This window comes from Protopterus annectens, chromosome 7.part0 (assembly GCF_019279795.1).
Source record: "Protopterus annectens isolate FY-2018-M chromosome 7.part0, PAN1.0, whole genome shotgun sequence".
In the NCBI taxonomy this organism is placed as follows: Eukaryota; Metazoa; Chordata; order Ceratodontiformes; family Protopteridae; genus Protopterus; species Protopterus annectens.
This window is the reverse complement of record NC_056739.1, coordinates 1,094,434,351-1,094,459,797: the sequence shown is the minus strand read 5'-3', so window position 1 is coordinate 1,094,459,797 and position 25,447 is coordinate 1,094,434,351. Positions and strand designations below refer to the sequence as shown.

At 36.6% G+C, this 25,447-nt stretch overlaps 1 protein-coding gene across 1 annotated transcript in view; it reads right to left on the bottom strand.

Moving 5' to 3' along the window:
- Window positions 1-25,447, bottom strand: part of NOX5 (NADPH oxidase 5) — a 482,672-nt gene that overhangs the window by 285,418 nt on the left and 171,807 nt on the right. The window contains exon 8 of the mRNA XM_044076374.1: window positions 3,449-3,631. Within this exon, the coding sequence (XP_043932309.1) occupies window positions 3,449-3,631 (183 nt within the window). The remainder of the gene's footprint in view (window positions 1-3,448; window positions 3,632-25,447) is intronic.

The following is a 25,447-nucleotide window of genomic DNA, read 5'->3' as shown; positions in this document are numbered from 1 at the left end:
TAGTTCTTGTTTTATGGACTTTTGGATTTGGATGTTTTTTCCAGCTGTCGTGTTCTGCTACCGTGAATGAGTACTGTTTTTGAGTATTTCTAATTATATTTTGTAAAAAAATATATGTTACGAGACACTAACTCTTTCTTTAATATTTAAATTACTGTGTACATTTTAAGCCTCCTATTGTACCACATGCATCTTTCCGGTGATGTTTTATAATTTCTGACTTTAAATGCTCACTAATATTTTGATGTAATATGTAAACTGTTATTGTCAATTTTTGATCACTCTTTGGAACTTTTCTCCCCGGGCCTCCACTGAAAATAGGTTTCTGACCCAATTGGAGTTTCCCGGACACCAAATGTCAATAAATAAATAAATATAAATAAATAATTTAGGTATGAAATATGCCAAAGCACTCCATCTCTTAACTTAGTTTTTCTTTCAAAATCAATAACTTTCATATTTAATATGCTAACTTGCTTTTTAACTTGATGTAACCCAAGATACTACAATACATGGATTCCTCTTTAAGAATAAACATAAAAATGCATTCATATTCAACAAGGTTTTTCTATTCAAATACTCTTATTGAATAACATTTGAAGTAAACAACATAAAAACTGGACATATTAAATTGTACAATGGAACACAGTAGAATTATTGTTTTATATTATTTACTATACACTTCCCAATTATCAAATAAATAAAGAAAATATACTAAATAAACACATAAGTGAATACTTAATATATTTTCTGTCTGCCTATCTACTTGCTGTGTCCTTTCTCTCATGTAGTCCTGCCTATCACCATTCTATACTACCTTGCTTTACCTTGAATTTTCCTTTGCTCTATCTTGGTGCTTTGTGTTACTCTCCCCTCATGTGTGCCGAAAAATGCTGTCCCACACTCATGGTTCCTTTCATGTGAACAGAAAAGCTCTGTTTCCTTCTCTTTGCTACATGTGTGCTTCAGTGCTAGCCTCCACTGTTATCTGGACTATTTAAAGCCCAATTCCTCATGATGCTTCTCTCCCAGCAGCCTACTTAGTCTGCTACCTTCTCCCACTATGTAAGCTCCATTCACATTTATAGCTCTTGGCCACCTGCTCTTAGGACAGACTTGCTCCATAGCACTGGACTTCTTTACACACTAATCATGGCTATCCTACTACAGGAACAGAAGTATGATTTTGATGCAGTTGTATTGCAAAGTTCTGTTGTGAGGGCATGAAGTATAACTTAGTTTCTGAAGTTTTATTTCTATAGCCTCTGTATTTTCACTTGTTTCTTTCTCCTATTCATTGGTGTGTAGTAATAGGGACAGTTCAGGTGGCTGCCTGGAGCCCATGTTCAGCCACACAATATCTGCAATGAAATATTGTTTTAAAAAGTTTTTTTATGCTCAACAAAACAATTACTAAGAAAAAAATATTAATTTTTAGTTTTATAAGAAAAATATACCCACGGTGGTGGTGCTGCGGTAGCGTTGTCGCCTCACAGTAAGACGCTGTCCGGTTCGATTCTCAGCTAGAGCATCTTCTGCGTGGAGACATGCGTGAATGGATGTACCTTCGTTGAAGGTTGTGCATCAGGCCTGGCAAGCCGGTACGTAAAAATCAACTGCCAATCATTAGCGGACCGGAGTTCTGCTGTGGAGACCCCTAACCGGGAAAAGCCGAAGGACACAAACAAAGTTTTATAAGAAAAATGATAAATTATACCATAAGTATGTACCTCTGTATACCTGCAGTACCTCCCATTTTCACATGCACAGCACAAGTCAGTGATGCTATTCAACTAGGGATGCCTTATTTATTTTTTAATGTATTTATATGTTCTTTTTTAAATAGAGAAATGATTCTCCACTTAAACAAATAAAGATTCAGTGAACAATAACTATTGCCCTTTCTTCACTGTTGTGTGACTTTGGAGTTGGTATATGTAAGTCAAGGATTGTGGAGTTCTCTTCCATATGGTGGGTACTAACCTTGATTTTGCCTCATATTTTGTTGTGTTTGTCATAAAATGTGTGGTTTCCTGGCAAATCACTGAGGAGTGCAGTCACAAAATAATGGCAGACATTTCAGTGTCAGACTTCATACCCTTCAGAAAATGCATACTAATGCAAAAATGGTTATGCTAGCAACTTTCTATGTGTATATACAGATGATATTTAATTTTTTTTCTTGATTATGGACCTTTGTCCATAATTATTTTTGGCTTTGTCCCTGATTCTTGCACTAAGAGGTTGAGAGATACTATTTTTTATCAGAACCAGATAAGGTGAACACAACAATGTGGCTCAAACATCTGGGTAAGAGTGGCAGCTGTCTGTGGATGAAAGTAACTTTAACTCTGTTTAAACATTCTGGCTTTGCAAGACCATTGTGCATTTGTGTGACATAATTCATGGCTACTGTGTATTGTGTGAAAAAAGCTTGCATTACATTTTTATGCCCATAATTATTATATCTTCATTTCACCTGAATCAGCACCTAAGGTGTACACTGTCAACAATGTGCCTGTACTTGCTGGCTTTGAGAGCTGTCTCTGGATGAAATGACTGACCCTGCTGTCCTGATCAAGTTAAACAGTCATCGATCTGGCTTTGCAGGACTAGTATGCACTTGTGTAAAGCACACTGGAACATTTTTCTGTGGCCATTTTTTATTGCAGAGATTTGATGCATGCACAGTCACATAGCCTCAAACAGTGGGTATGGATAGTGGTGGATTATAATGACAACAGTTCAAGTGGGCATTTATAGTTGAAATGTTCTAAAATGGGTAACTTTTTTTTTGTACATTTCATTTCACTTCTTGCTAAAATGTAGGGGGATGTGTGGTTTGAAAACTGTTCGGGGCTTAGTGAAAGCTCAGTGTATTACTGCCCCCTACTCCTTACCCATCTTGAGAGTTTGTATGACATCTCTCAGTTCAATTTATTTTGCTGTTTAGCCTCCTTCTTTATTGTGTGTTTTGCATAACTATGTATTGAATAATACCTTTTTGTTGAATTACTCTTTGTATTTCATTTGTTGTTTTCAGATGAGGTGCCAGATAGTCGTTCACTGTGCTCAGCGCTGCACTCCAGTCAACATACATACATAAATAAACACATCACCGTTAGTACAAACAAGCAAGAAAAAATGTAGTAGGTATTTTTTACATCAAAGTCCATTGCCAACTTACCTATAGTGTCACCAAATCACCACTAGACAGCATCTGAAAAGCAGAAAATCCTGTTCCTTCAGAATAAAAAAGTGTTTAGGCACATTCAATCTGCATTTATCTTCAGTGGTCTTCTAATCTGTTTCTGCTGGAATCATTAATGTAGCAGCAAAAATATGTGCAGTATGATAACCCTCTATTACTTGGCACCTTTGTACTGGTAATGGAAACTGTTACAAACAAAGCTCTTACAAATCCTTGACCAAATATACAATTACTGACCTTTGATGGCAGAAGATTAACTTCAGTTATAGAAAGATGGCCAATGTGTGACATGGTTATGCCAACTATTTTCTCCAAAAGGAAAATACATCCTGGGACCACAAACCACTTCCAGAAATTTGTGCAGTGCAGGATTAACAGAATCCAAAATAAGATGTAACACAGGTGTGTCCAGTAGAATACCTAAATAATAGAAGAAGAGCCTGAAGATTCTATATACATTGGCTTGAAGCAATCTCACATTTTGCCATTTTAAACCCAAATATAAATACAGTGTAACAAGATTTTTTTAAGTTAATCTTTAAAAAGAAGTATCTTCACAAGTTCTGTGTTTAAATATCTTTCAGCTTACAATGAGTACTCTTCTCTGATTATCAGTTTTAGAATCAATTGAGGACATACTTTGAAATGCTATATGACAAGGCATACAACTACTTAGGATGCATGCATCTGTAAAAAATATCAAACATATTCAACATATTCAATGTATTTTTCTTCCACCCACCCCCACCCCCAGCAGGATGCAAGGGAGTTACAGAGTTCACTGGAAACATCCCTAAACGATATACATAACAGGCTCATCCAAAAGGCAATCTGAGTCCATTCAATCCACCCACCATTTAATTTGGACAAACTTTGTACCACCTTCATTCTTGTGCTTAACGTTAACTGCAAACACACTAAAGCACACACACAGCAGGTTCATCGAAAAGGCAGTATGAGTCCACTCAATCCACCCACCGTTTCTTTTGGAAAAACGTTGTATCACCTCTGCCCTTGTGCTTTAAGTAAGTGTTAGAGGCATCCAGACTTTTCTGTGTGTGTTTTTGCCTGTACAGTAACTATATCCTCCTGTCTTTCTTCAGTGGAAAGTCACTGTTGGTCTCCCTTCCTTTCTTATTTCTCTTTGCCTGAGACAGTTATTGTAGAACAAAGCATGTGTTGCAACTTTAAGAAGCATTTCAAAGTGAGGGCAAGTATATATAAATAGAGAGCGGGTGCAGGCAGCAGTGCCATTTTGAGATAACAGCTAGAGTGTTAACATGCATGAGTGGAGTAGTCAGTCTGCTTACATGTTTATTTAAGTTTAAGTCTCAGTCCTGATGTGTTTGTATATAATAAAGTTGCTTGAACTGAACCCACAACTGTTCATCTGTTTTATCCTGACCAGACGAGCGACAGTTATTAAACAACTTTCAGCTCTGAGCTAGTATTTTTCACAGTCACTATTGACTCAGTGCACTCAATTGTTTCTTTAGTGTGCTTTTATTTTTCTGTAGAAGTGTCCCTGCAAGCAAATCGATATGTATGTAACAGTGAAGTCTGCAGTTTGAACACCAGTGTGTGGGCTATATTTTTATGTAAATTATAAATATTATGGCAGCCTAAAACAAAGAACTTTGTCCACCATAATAACACCATTTTCTTAGACCACAGCAGTCCCATTGGCACTTTCTTCTAAAACTGTGCTCTGTTAATTGTTTTTAGCAGGCCACTGTCTACCTTCCTTAAGTTTATTTCTCCTTTGCCTCAGATGCTTGTATAACCACTTTCAATTCTGAGCCAGTAGTTTTCCAGAGCTGCAGTCCTCTAGTCTGGTTTACTTTTCCTCATTGTTTTGCTGATCTGTGGGAGTGAGGAATAGTGTTTCAACTTTGCATTTCAAACTCCATAGAAACCTCGGTACTATTACACAGTTGTTCAAACAATCAAGTGCAATTTTTTACTGTTATATATCTCCTTTAGTTAGGTCAAGGTGATATTGGACTAACTCTCCTACTAAAACTATGTCCTAGAGCAACAAAATCAAGACATTCATCTACTGGCACAGAGGCCTTTTAAACTGCATTGTTCCTTTTACTTATCTCTCTCAGCAAATTTGCGGCTGTTTCAGTTTAGTCACTGATTGTTTTTCTTTGTCTCTTTCCAAGTTTTCAATCTGATTCATTGCCTACACTAATGCTCGGGCTCACTCCACTCCCCTACCCTACCCCCAGTTCCCAACCACCTCCTATTACTCTACATTTATATTTTCATAGAACCACCCACATATTCATTAAACCAATACCATTGGTTCCCTCCAGAAGAAAAACAATCAATAGAATTACTCCCAATAGTAACATCCACTCTAGTTTACCACCCAAGACCCTCTCTCAAATAGTCCTACTCCTTGCCCTTTATAACTATTACATTACATCTCTACAACCAGCCTACTACCTCTTAACATTTTCTAATCTTAATTTACAACAAAGATAAAATCCAAGTTAAAAAAGATGTACCTAACTCAGATTGTTTTACTATTCTTCCTCCCTCTACTAGCCTTTATCACCAATTATCAAATCCACCTTCTTCAAATACATAGGACTTCAGCCAATCCTCACAAAGAATATTGACATCTACCCAGCCTGTCTTTCTATATAGCGCCCTAGATACAAACAAACCACAACTGATTTATTTATCTATAAATATCTCAAAACTAAGTATCCAATTTTATGATCAAATACAAAATGAAAACCAAAATATAACTGGCCACACTCTTCCCTCTGTAAAATATCAGTTCAAAAAATTAGTGAAGATATTCACCCCAACCCAAGTCCCAATGTTCATAAAAGCATCACTGCCAACCCCAAAATAAACCAGTCACCTAATGCCTCTCAACAAAAAAACAGAACCCAAACTCACCTTACTAAATATGAGCCTAAGAAGTATGTGCAGTAAAATCCAAGACATGCATGACTACCCTGCCACATACCTGGTGTAATCATAGCTACCAAAACCTGCTTAAAAAAAGAAACAAAGAACAATGAGACCCCCCCCAAACACACACACACACGATAAAGTATACTCAGGCGTGACAGACAAAACAAGTGTGCAGGTAGTGTAGGATTCATCTATAAAAAGTCTCTAACCATCACCTTACTCCCATAGAAAACATTCAAATTTTGGTCTTGATAAATGTGCAAAAGCAACCTTTAAAGTGAAAAAAATGCAGCACCAAAAAAACATCAGTTTGGGACAAGAATGTGATATAAAAGAACTTGAGCAAGAGGGAGTGTATAAATATTTGGGAAATGATGAAGGATCAACAATAAAACATGAACAAATGTGAATAAAACTTAGTAAGGAGTACTTGAGAAGACTTAAATCAATCCTGAAAGCAGCTTTGACATCTAGGAACAAAATCCAAACTATAAACCAATTTGCTCTGACCTAACTTACAGTTTTGGAGTGATTGACTGGTCCCAAAACGTGCTGGATAGATTAGATAGGAAAACAAGAAGGATGCTTTATGCTCACCAAATGATTTATAAAAATCAGTGCATACCAAGATTATATATTCCCCTTTCTGAAGAAGGGATGGGCCTCCGTGAAATTGATTATATGTATAGATCTGCAATAGTGGGACATCAGACATATCTGCTAACCTCACAAGACACAATCGTGCTGAAAGTTTTGAAAGATGAAGAGAATAGATCTAAGATGACTTCTCTGCTTAGGCTAGCAGAAGCATATCGGCGAAAAAGCAGGAATGGAAATCAAACCACAAGTAGATAAAAATCAGGCAGCAACTGAATGTGTCAAAAAACAAAAGAAAGACTATAAGGTGAAGGTGCCAAAAAACAAAAACAAGAATATAAGGTGAAGGACCAGATGAGAAGGCAAGAAATGTGGAAAAAGCATAAATATAGTTGCAAGCATAGAAAACTTCTGGAAGAACCTCATCAGGAACAAATGCAGGAATGGTTAAGGAGAGGTGAATTTTAACCATGAGATGAAAGATTAATATTGGCAGCCCAAGACAATGGGCTACATACACATTGGTTTACAAAGTCCATTGAACATGTGGGAAAAACAGACAAATGTAGATTTTGTAAAACAGAATTGGAAACAGTTGCACACCTTGTTGCTGGTTGCGACATACTAATAGCAGAAGGGCTTTATACTGAAAGGCATAATAATGTGGCACTACTGTTGCACTGGGGATCGTGCAAACATTATGGTATTGAAGTGTCTGAAAAACACTGGAAATATGAACCACAAAGCATCACAGAAAATGATGAAGTCTACATCACATGGGATCACCCATTACCAACAGTTCAAAAGATAAATGCTAGAAAACCTTGATATAGTGGGCCAGGAAACAAAGACAAAAGTAGCAGTTATCATTGAAATTGCTACACCCAGTGACTACAGTGTCCTGCGTACAGAGAGAAACAAAGTCATACAATATCAGGATTTGCAAGCAGAAATTAGAGCAATGTGGAAGAAAGATACTGTCAGGGCTCTATCCTGGCTCTTCTCCTATTTATTTATTACTGACCTGACCTCCACATCTCCAGTCACCATGCTAGTTTAGTTCAGTATGCAAGTGAATCAACATTAATATTTGTGGGTGGGCTCAACAATAAATAAGCTCCACGATATTACCAAAAATATTTCTCCTCTGTAGAAATCTGGCTCAAAGAATCAAAGTTCCTACTCAACCCCAAAAAACAAAGTTAATGCATTTTACCTCAAACAGTTGCCAAAATCAAAATGAATCTTTGACTATGAAGTCAGCAAATAGTACTGTCACTGAAACTGTGACTGACAGTAAACCTCTAAGTGTTAGATGACATTCTCAGATATGACTGCCATATACTGCACACCATTAAATCTACACACCAGAAACTAGGCTGCCTTTATAGGATCAATGGATTCCTTACAGATACTGCAAGAAAAACTCTAGCCACAAGGTTCTTACTGCCGACTCTCTTATATGCTGCTCATATCCAAACAAACATAAACAATACTCAAAGAAAGAAACTTGTCTCCTGCTACAATAAAATAACTCAATTTGTCACCAATTTCCCTCATAGGTCCTATTATTGTCATAGCTTAAAGCAGCTAAACTGGCTTGAACTGCACAACTGCCTAACATATTCACAACTAACTACAGCACACACGCATTCATCATCCAGAAAAATGCCCTGCACTGCCGAACCTATTAATTCTCTACTGTCCAGCAAGGGACCTCCATTCTAGTAACAAATTCTTACTATTTTCAAATAAACCAAATAATATTGCAGGAGACTCTGTCTACTCCCAGTACATTGCTCTGAAATAGTATCCCCACACAAATAAAACTTTCCTGGCAAAATCAATAGTTTTAAACCACTGCTTAAACAACATCTTAACCAGTCCTGGTCCTGCACATGCTCATCACCAGATTAAGACTTTGTGCTCATCATACAACAATCTCCAAATACTCTCAACCTCTCACTGAAATGGCAGAACAACTTTTATACTTAACTGCTGCCTCCAGTTGCAAGTGGCCATTCTCTTTAGTGACTTCTACCAATGTAAAAACTTAGAATGTATAAACGTAACTACTGTCTGTGTATAAATGTAAATAGAAATGTAACTACTCTTGTATTTAACTGGAACTAAGTATAATGTAATGTGAACAAATGGAGCTTTTCTTTCTGAGCCTCCGCTAAAAATGGGTATTACCCAGTCAGACTTTCCCAGTAAACAAAGACAAATAAATAACTAAATACATAAATATTCAGTTATCCTTCTTGATGCTCATATTATTAGTCTTTGTTTATTGCATAAACATATTACTCTTGTAATAACTAAAGTATCATTATTCATAAAAAGGTATGCCTGTGATTTCTAATGAAGTATCAAATTGTTACCACTGGACAATCTATCCATCCAGTGCTGTTCATAGGTGTGTAATACGCTAATGACCACTACAGCCATTTTAAGCCTAGCCATCTCAAATTTCTGAAAAGTTTTGGTATCCTTTATAAATGTAAGCAGGAGCTTGGAAGATAAAACATTTACAAGCAGGGGCCTGTGGGATGATCCATTTACAGGTGTCTGTGTCCATCAGAGACATATGTGCCATACCAGAGATAAATTTCCTGTTCCCCATACAATCATCCAAGCTACACATGAAATAAGTTAGGGAAGAACTCTGCTTTACATGGATGGGGAGTCTGTTTCACAGAAGGGATAGTCTGTAGGATACATACTTGTCATTCCAGCAGGTTCTATTTATATCACAGGCAAGGTTTAAGTCTTTAAAATGGGTAATTATGGTGCTGTTTGTTTTGTGGATATGCAGAGGTCCATCATGGTGAGGTTCAACAAAGCCTTGCATGCCATGCATATATCTCTCCTCAATGGCCTGTAGGAGACAGAACACAGGGATAGGGCTTTAAGGTGGTCTGCATAGGACATGTTACTTACACCCTGTATTTTTTTAGTGTGGAACCTCTGTGGACGTTCCAGTTGTTGGATGTGGAACAATGACCTCTTTGGATCTGGATACCATACCTTTGTTTATAATTTACACAATATAGAATGATTTCCTCATTACTGTAGACACATGATATTGAAAGGCTAGATTACTGTCTAGATGTGTCTCCAAGTCCCTGACTACTGACTAGATCAACTCTTAGAAGTGTGTGTTATCAATATGATAGTTACCAGGAGTGGATGACTTCCTGAAGGATACTATTATATATTTCTTGGCATTTAGTTTTAGTCTAAGGCTCTGACATAAGTTAATTTGTTTGTGTCAAGCCTTCCTGAAGAATATTGGTGTTGGTGAGGGATTCTGTGACTGCTCCTAATTTGCAATCACCTGAAAATCTGGTCAGCCAGAGGCCCTTGACATTGGACTTGAATTCAGAGAAGTAAATGTCAAAAAGGAGCCGTTCCAGGACCGACCCCTGAGAGACTCCTCTTGTGACTGGTCTCTTTGTGGAGGTGGACTCCCCAAGTCTAACTTCCTGGGTCCTTTCTGTGAGCCAGCTGGATATCTAGCTGGTGACATAAGGGTTTATACCTAACCTTGTGAGTTTATCAACAAAGCCTCAGTGGAGTTTTGTGTCATATGCCTTGTCCAGGTCAAGGTGGGCAGTGTGAACCATTTTGCCCTCATCCATTTCTTTGGTGACCTTCTCAAAGAAGTTCACCAGGCTAAGTAGTCATGACATGACCTGCCCTTGACAAAAAAAAAAAAACTGGGTTGGGTTTAGTGTCTGGAGGTTTCCTATGCCATTAGTGATCATTTCTATGATAATTCTTTCCATGGCTTTACACATAAGAGTAGTGAGATTTATGGGTCTGTGGTTTTCAGGGTCTGTAGATGGCCCACCTTTGTGCAGTGGGATGACTGTTGCTGTTCTCCATTCGTGAGTCATGAAGCCTCTTTGCAGGGTATGGTTAAATAGTGATTCTAGAGGCCTGATAGGTCATGTTTCATGCTATTTAGAAGGCATCCTGGGATGTTTTCTGGGCCTACCAATGCATGTTCCTGGCCTTAGAAAGAGCATGAATTTGTTGAGCTGCATTTGACTTCTACAGTGATCTCATGAGCAGCTGTGTCCATTGACTGAGTTTGGGTGACACCACTTTTATTGCGCCACTGTACCACCCCATAAGAGAGGAAAATGACATTGATATCTATGCCTACTATTGGCTGAGGCGATTGTAAATATATTCTTTGTTAGTCTTTTTACTGCTACCAGCCTCTGCTGGCTATCACCCCTCTGTCAAGAATTGACCTTTGCGTTCATCTGTCCTATGACTTCTCAGTTACTGCTGGTGGTGAAAACCAACTGATGTAAAGGCTATCATGCAGTCAGGTTCAGGAATTTTGAAACCCTATCCCCTGCCTAGTGGCTTAATATACATATCATTGAAATGGGGCCTGTAGTACCATCCCATTGCCACATGCATGCATGCCTCAACCCATATGCCAGATTTACCTGCATTTGCACCTAGCCTCCACCAGCTGTTAGCACTGATGTAGAGTAGACTGTATCTCCCTCCCTAGGGTGGGTGAGCAGGGATAAGAAACTCACTTCTCCTACCCCAAGCAGCTTCTCCTGTACTCAAACTACTAGTCATTCCTGGGTTGTCTCGGTCATAGTCCATGCTTTATCCATTTTCATCACAGAGCTGCCTCAGTAACTCATGTCATAACACAGTAACTGAATGGTCAAATCAGAGTGGTTAATTTCTTTTGACATGTAAATCTATAGATGACTAACTAAACAAGTTTCTATTATATCAAGGTGCTTCTTAAAATACATTTCAAAACATGAAAGCTCAATGGATTTCCTATATTATATATTTAATAATCCCCATTTAGATATAACCCCAAAGGCATCCTAAATGTAGCCCAAGAAAAAAGTACCCTCAGCAACCTCATAACCACTCAACTCAGGCAGCAACTATTATGAAACATGCATCTATGAATCACAGTGTCTCACCTCAAAAGACCATAAGGTAGAGCTCAACACCATCCAACATCTTAGTCTTAGGTTATTTCATAGTGAGACACATTAAAGAACCACTCAGCAGGCTGTGCAAGAAAGCATCAAAGTCAGTTGCCTTTCAGGACCCAAGATCACACATGCATTCAAGTTACATGTGGCACAGTCATAGTACATGTGGGAGCAAGTGCGATTAAACTCCCTGCACTATATGAAGGGAGACATGATGAAGTTCTCAGAATAGGTTTCAGAGGCAAGTATGAACCTAGCCTTTAGCAGCAGCATTTTACCATCACTGAGAATGATGCCAAAATAGAAACAAAACATTATGGATTTCAACAACAGATAAAAAAGTCCAAAGGCAAACTGGAGAAAGGAAAATCTGTACCACAATCTATGTTAAGAAATTTATTCCACAATGAACTGTATGAGCACTTTTGTTTTAAAACCTTTAAAACTTCTTCAGATACAAAATAAAAATCGTGAAGTCATTCATTTTATATTCTAAAATTCAGTCATATGACATTATTAAATTAATTCTTAAAGTGAAATCACTCTCCTTAAACATACATACTCCCTTTACATATAAAATGTTTGTTACTATTGAAATGTTTAAATGTTACATATAAAGCACATGAATAACCAAATACATCATTATAATATTAATTTAATAAATAAATATCATGCATTATTGTGATATTCCTATCTTTCCCATGATTTTAATTTTAACATTGGGGCTATATTGACCATGTCATTAAGTCCCGGGAATCTATGTGCTTCCAGTCGTAATTGCCATTTTAATTCCTGTTGCTCCAAAATTATTGACCATTGTCCCCCTCTAGCATCCTTCTCTACTTTTTCTAAGATGCTGAATTTAAAACTATGCCCATGGTATTCTCCTCAATGCCTAAATAAGGCATTTGTAGACTTGTTTTTCTTAATTTCATGCATATGTTCATAAATTCGATTATGTAATTTACATTCGGTATTTTCTATATAGAACCCTTCACATAGCTGACATCTAGCCCCATATGTAACCCCTGTTGTTTCACAATTAAATCTACCTTGCATAAAAAAATCTTCCTTCGTAGACTGATGTTATTCCCTTCTGATATATATGCACAATAATTACATCTACTGCATTTCGACATCCTACAATTCATTTGCTTGTTAGCTTTTTTCTTTTCAAGCATATTCTTGACATTATACCCTCTTCTGTATATAATAGTTGGTGCCCCCCCACCTTATTCAAGTTCATACCTTTTGAAAAGAAGTCCGCAAATTCAGCCCCTATTTCGAATTCACTGTAATTAAACAATTTGAAATTCCTTTCTCCATTATAAACCACTTGGGGACCTTGAAAAGAAGCCTCATCGATTCCTATACAGTCCCATTGTATAAATTAGAGAAACTCATTAATTCCTCTTCGCCCGATATGGTAGGGTATTGCCCTGATAATAAGTAGTTCCTTTCACTCAATAAAAGCTCTTCTCTTGATTCCTGTGATTGTTCGGCCCTACCTGTTGATTTTGGATCTGCTCCGACCTTCTCAGCTGTGGAAATTCCTACTGGTAATTCTGGTTGGTGGATGAAAAATTCTCTTCTCACAACTGCTGGTAAATGGGTTCTCGGTCATTGCCTTGGTAACCATAATGTTGTTGATCCTGTTCCTCCATGTTTTCCCTTTCACCCATTTCCTTATTAATTCAAGTTTGTGAAGCCAGTGGTGGGGGATAAGCATTACCAGTTTCGTAATCCCTTCTGTCCCATTCAATTTTTTATTTTATAACCCTTAGCCTTCAGTATGCTCTGTTCAGTCTGTAAAAAATGCTGCCATGTTCAACTTTGAATTCCGTATATGAGCTGTCTTTTACAATACTATCATTAAGCATGTTCACATCTACTGCCAGTTTATCTATTAGTTTACAATTGTGTTGAATAATCAGCTCAATAAACTCACACCCTTGTTTATCAAACAACGCTACCAAATCTTTATGTAGTGGTGAGTTAATTTTTGTGCCCGTCGGGCACCTCCATTGTCTGAAACCCTTCAGTACTCTACCTGCTTTGATATTCTTAACCGAAAAGTCCTCCAACTGGAGCTTTTTTCAACTTAAACAATTTTTTATCCAGTTCCTCAAGTTTATTATTGATATTCATGCTATGTGAAAGGTTAGTTTCATAAATAAACCCAATGTCTTTTTGTATCCACTCATTTATATTAGGTACTGTATTCCACGTTGTAATTCCATTCAAGTTACGACCCCGTAGCAGTTCACTGTAAGAATGTAGTTCATTTAAACTGGTAGTGTGCTGTACAATCCCTTCATTAACAGAGAGCGATTGTTTACGTTGATTATCAAGCACATTAGAATGAGCTGAATTACCCAGTCTTTGAGAGGTCATTCCATCCATTCACTGCAAGATTTGCTGAATCAGTAGGGTATGAACTTTGTGCCAGAAGGTCCGGTTAATTTAATTAAAGTACTTATTGATTTAAAGATGTACGTGAGAAAATTAAATTTTAATTTTATGTTTAATCAAACTAATAAGGTCTTAGATCCACTTAGGGTCAGCAGTGTTTATAATCCACCCCTGCTTCCCATTTTAAATACTTTTGAAAATATGTGTGAGATTGATCTACGCACTATGTATGGGGTTAAAAATAGAAAGGAACTACAATTATATAAAGCAGGGGATGATATTACTGAATATATACATCAAAATGTATTGCAAGTTATGAAACCAGATAAGGGGAGGCATCATTGTCATAACACAACAGTCATATAAGGATAGTATCAAGAGAATTCTTAACAGCGAAGTTTATGAAAATGCTAGTAGATCTGAGTTAAATATGGCTTATAATAGAATTAATAATCAGCTCTGGGCCATGTTCATAGAGAAAAGGATCAACATGGAAGAATTTAAGTATCTAACAGTGAATGCCCCCAGAATCCCCACTATGTGTGGAGTGCCCAAAATTCATAAATCTATAAGGGATCCACCTATGAGACCAATTGTAGATGGACGGAGTTCCATCACAGTAGCCTGTGCCCAGTACATTGATATTAAGTGTAAACATTTTTTGGCCTAGGAACAACATTTGTGTAAAGATTCCTGGGATTTTTTAGATAAAATGAATAATATAGATTTTAATGTATCTAATATTATGGTTACCATCGATGTAAGGGATTTGTATACAGTGATCCCACATCAGATTGCATTAGATTGGACACGTGATTACTTGGAAAATAAAAGAATGGAACAGATTCTGGTCAATAATGTAACTGAAATGTTGGATATGGTGTTAAATAAAAAATACATCTTTTTTGATAATACTATATATAGACAATGGGAAGGTGTTGCCATGGGTTCACCTGTGGGTTCTTTTTTGGCCAATGTGGTGATGCTGGAATGGGAACGTAGGTATATTTTTAATAGTACCTATATGGAACATATAAAATTTTACCTACACTACCTGGACGATATTTTCCTTGTTTGGGGAGCTGAGGAAACGGTATTAAAAACATTTATGGACTATATTAATACTAATACCAGTTTCTTGAAGTTCACATATCAACGTGATCTACATAATATAGAATACCTAGATGTTTTAATTAAGAAAAACTATGATGAAAATGAATATGTGGCTAGTGTGCATAGAAAACCCACTTATTCTAATATGCTGTTGCATTATTCTAGCTGTCATCCTCAAAAACAAAAAAAAAGGGGTGGTAAAAGGACAACTAGTGAGGGCAGCTAGAATGAATAGTTTGGATAAAGATTTTCAGAATGAAGTGAAACTTTTAGTAGGTATGTTTACAAGAAGAGGATACCCTTATGACATGCTATATGAAATAACAGAAGAAGTAGTATACAAAAGGGAGACTGGATTTTATGTTCCAATCTTGAAAAAAGGAAGTGATAATAATAGGAACATAGTAAGGGAGGAGGATAAAGGTAGTGAGTATACAAGGGCATTCATCTCTACCTTTAATCAGGCTAGTAAGGAAATTAAATGGATGCTGAATAAAAACTGGAAATTTTTTTATGAAAATACTATCTTGTATAAGGTGGGGGTGCCAACTATTATATACAGAAGAGGGTATAATGTCAAGAATATGCTTGAAAAGAAAAAAGCTAACAAGCAAATGAATTGTAGGATGTCGAAATGCAGTAGATGTAATTGTTGTGCCTATATATATCAGAAGGGAATAACAGCAATTTACAAGGAAGGATTTTTTTATGCAAGGTAGATTTAATTGTGAAACAACAGGGGTTACATATGGGGCTAGATGTCAGCTATGTGATGGTTCTATATAGGAAAGACGGAATGTAAATTAGGTAATCGAATTTATGAACATATGTATGAAATTAAGAAAAACAAGTCTACAAATGCTTTATTTAGGCATTTAGAAGAATACCCTGGGCATAGTTTTAAATTCAGCATCTTAGAAAAAGTAGAGAAGGATGCTAGAGGGGGACAATGGTCAATAATTTTGGAGCAACAGGAATTAAAATGGCAATTACGACTGGAAGCACATAGATTCCATGGACTTAATGACATGGTCAATATAGCCCCAATGTTAAAATTAAAATCATGGGAAAGATAGGAATATCACAATAATTCATGATATTTATTTATTAAATTAATATTATAATAATGTATTTTGGTTATTCATGTGCTTTATGTGTAACATTTAAACATTTCAATAGTAACAAACATTTTATATGCAAAGGGAGTATGTATGTTTAAGGAAAGTGATTTCACTTTAAGAATTAATTTAATAATGTCATATGACTGAATTTTAGAATATAAAATAAATGACTTCACGATTTTTATTTTGTATCTGAAGAAGTTTTAAAGGTTTTAAAATTAAAGCACTCATACAGTTCATTGTGGAATAAATTTCTTAACATAGATTGTGGTATGGATTTCAACAACTGGCTTAGCTTCTGATGTCGTTCAAAGGGAGCCCAGTATATATCAGATTGGGGGTAATGGCTGATAGTCCAAACTGCTTTGTCAGAGGTGGCCTGCACTATCCTCCCCAAGGTTTTTGTATATTGGTCATAACTTTGTCCGAAAGAAACAGAATCTGGATAACATAAACGTTTTCCTGCTCAACACTAGGAGCCTTAACAGAAAACTTCACTCCCTACAGGCACTCTTTACCATGGAATGCATTGATGTGTGCATTGTCACAGAGACCTGGTTCAAGTCCATAGAGAGCACCCAATCAGTGTAAGGCTTCAATACTTACCACGCATTCAGGTCCACTGAACTAGGTGAGAGTAGTAAAGGTGGGGACATGTCTGTATTCATTAAATAAAGTGCCACCTTCAGCCTCATTACACAGGATAATGGCCTGGAACTCCTTCTCAACTAGGGAGCAATAAAATCCTGTACTTGGTCCTTACCAATACGGGACAGCTCTTTTCCTTACCAGTTGTAACTCTGGGGTCTATATTAGAACATCGAAGTTTCAAAACTTCGAATATTGTAATATTGAACCCTATTCAGCGAAAGCTGAAAATATCGAAGCAACAGAAAACCAAATTTTTTCCTAGGGAAAGAATTTGGTTGTCCGTTTCTGTTGCTTCAGTATTTCCAGTGCTGTAGTGGAAAGTTACGGGTCGGGTTCAGGTAAGTGTGCGATTGAGTGCGGGTTAGGTTAGTTAGGGTTAGGGTGTGGGTTAGATATGTGTGCGATTGTGTGGACGTGAGGGTTAGGGCAGGTTAGATGAGTTAGGGTTAGGGTTAGGTGGGTTAGATGAGTTAGGGTTAGGGCGGGGGTCAGGTAAGTGTGTGATTGTGTGGACATGAGGGTTAGGCAGGGTAGGTGAGTTAGGTTAGGGAGCGGGTGAGGTGAGTGTGCGATAGTGACGGACCTTAGGGTTAGGGTTTGGGTTAAGGTAAGTGGATAGTTAGTGGTGTGTGTATAGTTTAGGGTTAGGTGTAAGATTTTAGGTGTATGTGTGTAGATTGCTGTTTGTTTGGTGTGCTTGTATTGTTTGTATGTGTTTTGGAACAGCAAATATTTTCCCTAGGAAAATATTCACTGTTCTGTATGTTCGATGTTTTCAGCTTTTGCTGAATAGGGTTCGATATTAGAACATTCAAAGTTTTGAAACTTCAATGCTTTAATATAGACCTGTAACTCTGTCCCTGTAGTGAAATCTTGCCATAAATCAGTCACATTTGCTATAATACTGAAGCCAAAAGCACCTTCCAATAATTCGATATTTGTAGATTATGCTAAGCCTAATCTACTTAAAATGAGTGATGACCCAGCTAAATTTAATATCTCCTCCCAAACTGACAAGGCCATAGGGTATGCTGAATCCTTTACTGTCAAACTCTACTCTACTGTAAATAGCTGCATAGAGGAGTTTTCCCCCCTAAATAAAATGACAAGTTTAAAAATATTCCACAGTAGCAAAGTCTCAACTAGGGAGCAATAAAATCCTGTACTTGGTCCTTACCAATACAGGGCAGCTCTTTTCCTTACCAGTTGTAACTCTGGGGTCTATATTAGAACATCGAAGTTTCAAAACTTCGAATACTGTAATATTGAACCCTATTCAGCGAAAGCTGAAAATATCGAAGCAACAGAAAACCGAATTTTTTCCTAGGGAAAGAATTTGGTTGTCCGTTTCTGTTGCTTCAGTATTTCCAGTGCTGTAGTGGAAAGTTATGGGTCGGGTTCAGGTAAGTGTGCGATTTAGTGCGGGTTAGGTTAGTTAGGGTTAGGGTGCGGGTTAGGTATGTGTGCGATTGTGTGGACGTGAGGGTTAGGGAGGGTTAGACGAGTTAGGGTTAGGGCGGGGGTTAGGTATGTGTGCGATTGTGTGGACGTGAGGGTTAGGGTGGGTTAGGTGAGTTAGGGTTAGGGTGCGGGTCAGGTAAGTGTGCGATTGTGTGGACATGAGGGTTAGGCAGGGTAGGTGAGTTAGGTTAGGGAGCGGGTGAGGTGAGTGTGCGATAGTGACGGACCTTAGGGTTAGGGTTTGGGTTAAGGTAAGTGGATAGTTAGTGGTGTGTATACTTTAGTGTAGGGATAGGTGTAAGATTTTAGGTGTATGTGTGTGGATTGCTGTTTGTTTGGTGTGCTTGTGTTGTTTGTATGTGTTTTGGAACAGCAAATATTTTCCCTAGGAAAATATTCACTGTTCTGTATGTTCGATGTTTTCAGCTTTCGCTGAATAGGGTTCGATATTAGAACATTCAAAGTTTTGAAACTTCATTGTTTTAATATAGACCTGTAACTCTGCCCCTGTAGTGAAATCTTACCATAAATCAGTCACATTTGCTATAATACTGAAGCCAAAAGCACCTTCCAATAATTCGATATTTGTAGATTATACTAAGCCTAATCTACTTAAAATGAGTGATGACCCAGCTAAATTCAATATCTCCTCCCAACCTGACAAGGCCATAGAGTATGCTGAATCCTTTACTGTCAAAGTCTACTCTACTGTAAATAGCTGCATAGAGGAGTCTTTCCTCCTAAATAAAATGACAAGTTTAAAAATATTCTGCAGTAGCAAAGCCCAAATATAAGCAGGTGAAAAAACTCATTGCACATAAAAATAAATGTGACTCCCAGCATGCCAAAATGCTCTTGCTAAACTTAGCAGGGAACTCCAGTCCCTGATCAAATAAACCAAAGTCAGATATGTGGTAAAAACCTCAAAAACAATGTCAAGCACTGCACAGTTAATTGTAAATAATACCACCTTCTCAGACCCAGGGGACACAGTCATTCTATTAGCAGAGAAATTTACCTCAGACTTCTCCTACCTCTCTCCCTCAACATTCTCATATTACATATCTGCATCCACACCCCTCCCCCAAATCATCCCAAAACAAGTCCTTAAGGCACTCTCCTAGTAGGATGTCCACTGGCTGACCTGGAACAGGACCTGTAAAACCCTCTACATATATTATTCAATATAATTCTCCAAAAAAGCTATGTGCTGAATGAATGGAGTCCAGCAACAGTTATACCCCTGCACAAGGGAGGGGCTTTGATTTATCCCGGTAATTATAGACATACAAGTCTGGTGAGCCACATCTCTGAACTTATGGAAATGATCATTTAGGAATTAAAAAAACAAGGACTTAGCATAACAAATGCAAGGTGTATGGTAATGATCTAAAACACTTACAAATCTTGTTGGTAGTTGGGGTTTGAAGACTGTAAAGCACAATAATATAAGACTGTTACACTAAGAATTGTGCAAACACTAAACATACAGGTTGCTGAGAACCATTAGAGACATAAACCACATCAAATTATTGAAAATGAAAACATACTGATCATGTAAAGTCATTAAGTACCAACATGCAAGAAAGCAGAAGCAAGAAAAATAGATATTGTCCAATAAAAATGACAGAAGTTGCATTTATTTTTGAAATAGCTACACCCAGCAACTGTAATATCTGCTTAATTTCTCCAAGTCTTTTGGGTTTCTAATGCCATGATGAGAATGGACCCCATTCCTAAGTCAAAGTATGATTAAAGTTCATGAAATCAGTATTGTTTCAATCTTTGATGTTAGCCAGAAGTGCTCTTCGCAGCACCCGCAATGTGCCCAGTAATAACATTAGTTACATGTATCGGTAAAATATCTAAGTACGACTGCAAATTCTTTCTTATAAGACCCGTTGCTACTACTACTACTACTACTGGAACTGTCTGGGTATCCTCCTTCCACATTGCCCTCATTTCTACCTGCAAATCCTGGTATTTTATAACTTTGTGTCTCTCTCTATGTAAGACACTGTAGTCACTGGGTGTAGAAATTTCAGTGATCAAAACTACTTTTGTCTTCTTTTCCTGGACTACCATATCTGGCTTTCTGGCATCTATTTTTTTCAACTCTTGGTAATGGGTGATCACATGTGATATAAACTTTGTCATTTTCTATAATACTTTGTGGCTAATGTTTCCAGTGTTTTTCAGCTACTTTGATATTATAATGTTTGCACAATCACCAGTGCAACAGTCATATACATTATTATGCCTTTCAGTATACAGTCCTTCTGCCATTAGTATATAACAACCAGCAACAAGATATGCGACTGTTTCCAATTCTGTTTTACAAAACCTGCATTTGTCTGTTTCTCCCACATGTTCAATGGACTTTTTAAACCGTGTGGGAAGTCCACTAATTTGGCCTGCCAATATTAACCTTTTGTCTTTTTATTTAAATTCACCTCTCCTTGACCATTCCTGTGTTTGATCCTAATCAACATGAGGTTGTTCCAAGAGTTTGCTATACTTGCAACTATATTTAAGCATTTTCCACATGTCTTGCCTTCTCATTAGATCCCTCATCTTATATTCTTTCTTTTATTTTTTATTTTATTTTTTTGGTACAATTAGTTGCTGCCTGAGTTTTATCTACTTCTGGTTTGATTTCAATTCATGCTTGACACTGACATGCTAAACTAAACAAGGAAGTCATCTTAGACTTATTCTCCTCATGTTTTAAAACTTTCACTATGTTTGGGTCTTGTGAGGTCAGCATATATGTATGCAGTCCTACGATTGCAGATCTAATAACGTAATCAATTTCGTGGATGCCCATACCTCCTTCAGAATTGAGAATATGTATATAGTATTGGTATGCACTGACTTTTATAAATCATTTGAGGAGTATAAAGCATCCTTGTTTGCTTGTCCAACCTATCCAACACCTTTTGGGGCCAGTCAGTCACTCCCTGTAAGCTAGAACAGGAACAGCAAAGTGGTTTATAGCTTGTACTTTGTTCCTAGATGTCAATGCTGTTTTCAGTATTAATTTAAGTATAAAATAAACAAACGAACTCCACCAAAAGCACCAGTTCGTATAAAGTGGCAAAGTGAAAAGAAAAATTTAAATGAATAGCACCAATGATGTAAATCTAGTCAAAATAGCGTACAACACACTTTAATACACGCTTTCATCATACGACTTCATCAGAAAATACTCAAAACCCATTTCAACTTATTTAAATATACAATCAATTAACACATATCAAATAACATAATTACACAATTAATTAATAATCAACTTTGTTAAAAACTACTTAATAAAATCCACTAAAACAGTAATTAATTATTAAATAAATGAAGTATATTCTGTTCTTTATTTATACCTAACTTTCTATATTTTAAAAAACATTTCACATTTATTGCTTCATTTAACCCAGGAAATTTATCTGAGTTTAACCTGACCTGCCATAATGTTTCCCTTTGTTCCAAAAAATTCTTGAAATCACCAGCTCTACAGTCAGGTTCACATATTTCCAACACTGAAAATACAAATTTTTTAAAAAAATTCACAATTAATGGAATGTTTATATAAGGCATTTTTGTCGTCTTTGCATTTTATACTGTATAGATGTTCATTTAAGTATTCTAAAATATTCCTTACTAAGTTTTATTTGCATTTGTTCTTGTTTTAGTGTTGATCCTTCATCAGTTCCCAAGTATTCATATACTCCCTCTTGCTCAAGTTCTTTTATATCACATTCCTGTCTCAAACTGATGTTTTCTTGGTGCTGCAGCTTTCCTGATTTAAAGGTTGCTTTTGCAAATTTATCAAGACCAAATGACATTCTTATATCATCTGAAAAAGTTTTTACCACTTGTACTTTCAGTTCCTCATCTGATAAACTGCACAGTTTTAAGTCATCCACAAAAAGAAGATAAGTCTTTACACTTTGTTGTTTTCTGGGAGCCAAATTGTAGCCATGACCTAATCTGCTAAGTAAACAACTTAATGGGTTAATTGCAAGACAAAAGAGCAGCGGTGACAGAGAGTCACCCTGGAATATCCCCCATTTGGATTTTTATCCCTTGAAAAATAATTTGTTCTTTATCGTGGCTTAACTGCAGAGTACTTTGCCACTGTTTTGTGGTCACTGTAATGTAATCAATCAGAGTAGGGTGTATCATATACATTTTTAAGTACTCTTTTATCCATGATTGTGGAATACCGTCAAATGCTTTTTTGTAGTCTATCCATGCTATACTTAGATTCTTCCCCTTTTTACAGTTCTCCATTATGACTTTAACATCAAATGATTCTTTGTTACATATGACTTTCTTTTATTACCCTTTTATTCTATTGCCATGATTGAGTTTTCTTCTAGAGAACTACAGACTTTGGTTAGCATCAATTCCAGTGTATAGTTTATAGGTTGTCAGAAGGCAAGTTATTAGTCTATAGTTTTTAGGATAGCTTGCATGTTCGCTCTTAAGTAGGAGCATTATTTTTCCTGTTGTTAACCAGGTTGGTCTCTATTTGGGGTGCGCATACAAGTAGTTCTTACTCACAGCTAAATCATTATGTAAAGATGTTAACACTTTTAGCCAAAAGTTAGGTACTGCATTCTTGGCCTGGGGTTTTCCCATTAGGAACTTTTCTTAACTTTGTTTCAATCTTCTGGCCATTATTTCATCCCATTTCATATCCTCTACATTTGAACTTCTTATCAGTTTAGCATCTTTGTTATGTTCCACAGGATCTTCATAGATGTTTCTCCAAAATGTATCTATTTCTTCTTTTTTTGGTGGTGTTTCAGTTCATTTTGACTTATTTTCCAATTCTCTATAAAACTTTTTTGGGTCATCAATAAATTGCTTACTTTGTAGTTTTCTTTTATATTTATCTGCATATCTTCTACGTTTTGTTTTGCCTATGCTGATATTTATAGTTTATTATTTGCAATTGTGCACAAAAGATCCTGATCTGTTCTGATATTGCACATTGCTTTTATCACGTCTACCTTTCTGAGTATTTTGTTGATCTTGTTTCTCTTCTATAGTCTTCTAACAGTGACACCTTGTTTTAATTGCTCCATTGTTTTCTTTGTTCAATGCTTCCATGATGGCATTTGATTTCTCCCCTTCCTTTCCCTTAATGCCCTGTGTTCTTGTGGTAAGACTATCTGTTATTAATTTAGCTGCACAGAAATATATCCAATTTACTTTTGTTATAGCATATAAATCTCTATGAACAGTCCTAATTACTATGTTCATTTGTTTTATCAAACTTCTAACTTTTTGGGTTTTATTGACTTTCTTTAGTCTGTTTCTTTCATTGATCTTAATATGTCTGTCTATCTCTGTTAAATCGAGTAACTCTTCTCTGAGATCATTTTCTTCTAAACTGAGGACACATTCTTTGTTCTCCATTTCCTGCAGGCATTCTACAGGAAGTTCCAAAGCAAATTCCTGTGCCACATTCTCTTCAGCTGCATCCTGTGTTATCCATTACAATTTCATATGGTAACTTACTGGCCTATCACAACACAACATTGGCTGTGTCAGAGTTGCCACAATTTCCTGTTCCTTCCTTTGCTGTGCAACTTGAACTGAACTTTTGTACTGGTTTCCTGTAGAAGGCTCCAAAGTATCTTCATCTGGCAACTGATCAGATGTTTCCTGCTCTACTGGTTTCTCCTTAATTTGGGGATCCATTGCTCTATCCTGCTGTGATGTTACCAAAGTTTGATTTTCTACACTAAATCCGACACTTTGCAGGTAATACATAAACTCAGTTTCTATTTCTTTAACTTCTCCATTACTAATCCTCTTTTCTGCTTTTCCTCTTTGTTTTCTTATTTTTTGTATTGTAAAATGTTCTATATCTGCATGCCTTTGCCTATATTTCTCTTCAATTATCTTTGGTGCTGCTCTTTTTGTATTGATTAGGTTTGCTTTCTCCTTTGCATAAATATTGCACCATATTAAATCTCTTTCTTTGCCATCTCCACATTTCTTCCTCTGATGTCTCCTTCTCCTCCTGTTTCTCCTTACTTTGGGGACTTGTTTCATCATGTTGTGATGTAACCTGTGTTAGACTTTCTCCACTAAGTCCTTCACTTCACAGATATTCCATAACTTCAGCTTCTATTTTTTAACTTCTGCTTTACTGATCTTCTGCTCTACATTCCCTCTTTGTGATCTTATTTTTTGTATTGTGAAATTTTCCATATCTGGATGCCTTTGCCCGTATTTCTCTTCAAATATCTTTGGGGTTGCTTTTTTTGTATTGATTAATTTGGCTTTTTCCTCTGCATAAATATTGCACCATATCAGATCTCTTTCTTTCCCATGTCCATGTTTCTTTTTTATACCTTTCAAAAATCTCTAGATGTTGCTATCTATATTTTCGCACATCCTCAGTTGTTTCTTTTTCCAAAAGGCCCAGGATTTCTTGGTCTATATAATGTTTTTCTCAAATCTGTTGTATTAATGAACACAAATTTTTATTTGAAAATTCTGACAGTTTTTCTTTTGCAAGTATTTTTCTTTCCTCTAATTTTTCTCTTAATCTTTTTGTGTTATCTTCTATCTGAAAATTCTAGGATTCTTGCATAATAATAACAATACCTAATTTCTCTATTATCCTCAATAGTCCACTCTATCATCTTTATGGCTCTTTTCTGGCCTATCAGGTTTTGTGATTATTATGGACTAGTATTTCCTTCTGCAACAGGTGGGGTATCCTCCCCCGGGCATGGCCTGGTGCCATTGTCAGGATGTTTCCATGTCTTGAGGATTCTACAGTCATTTTTCCCATTCCTGGCACTAGAAAGCAGAGCAATGTGGACTAAACACAGCTAGATAGCTCCAACAGTAGTAGGAGCAACTAGGCTAATAATAATAATAAAAAATAAAAAAAATTCAAGCTTACTTAAATTGCTACCAATACAGATAACTCT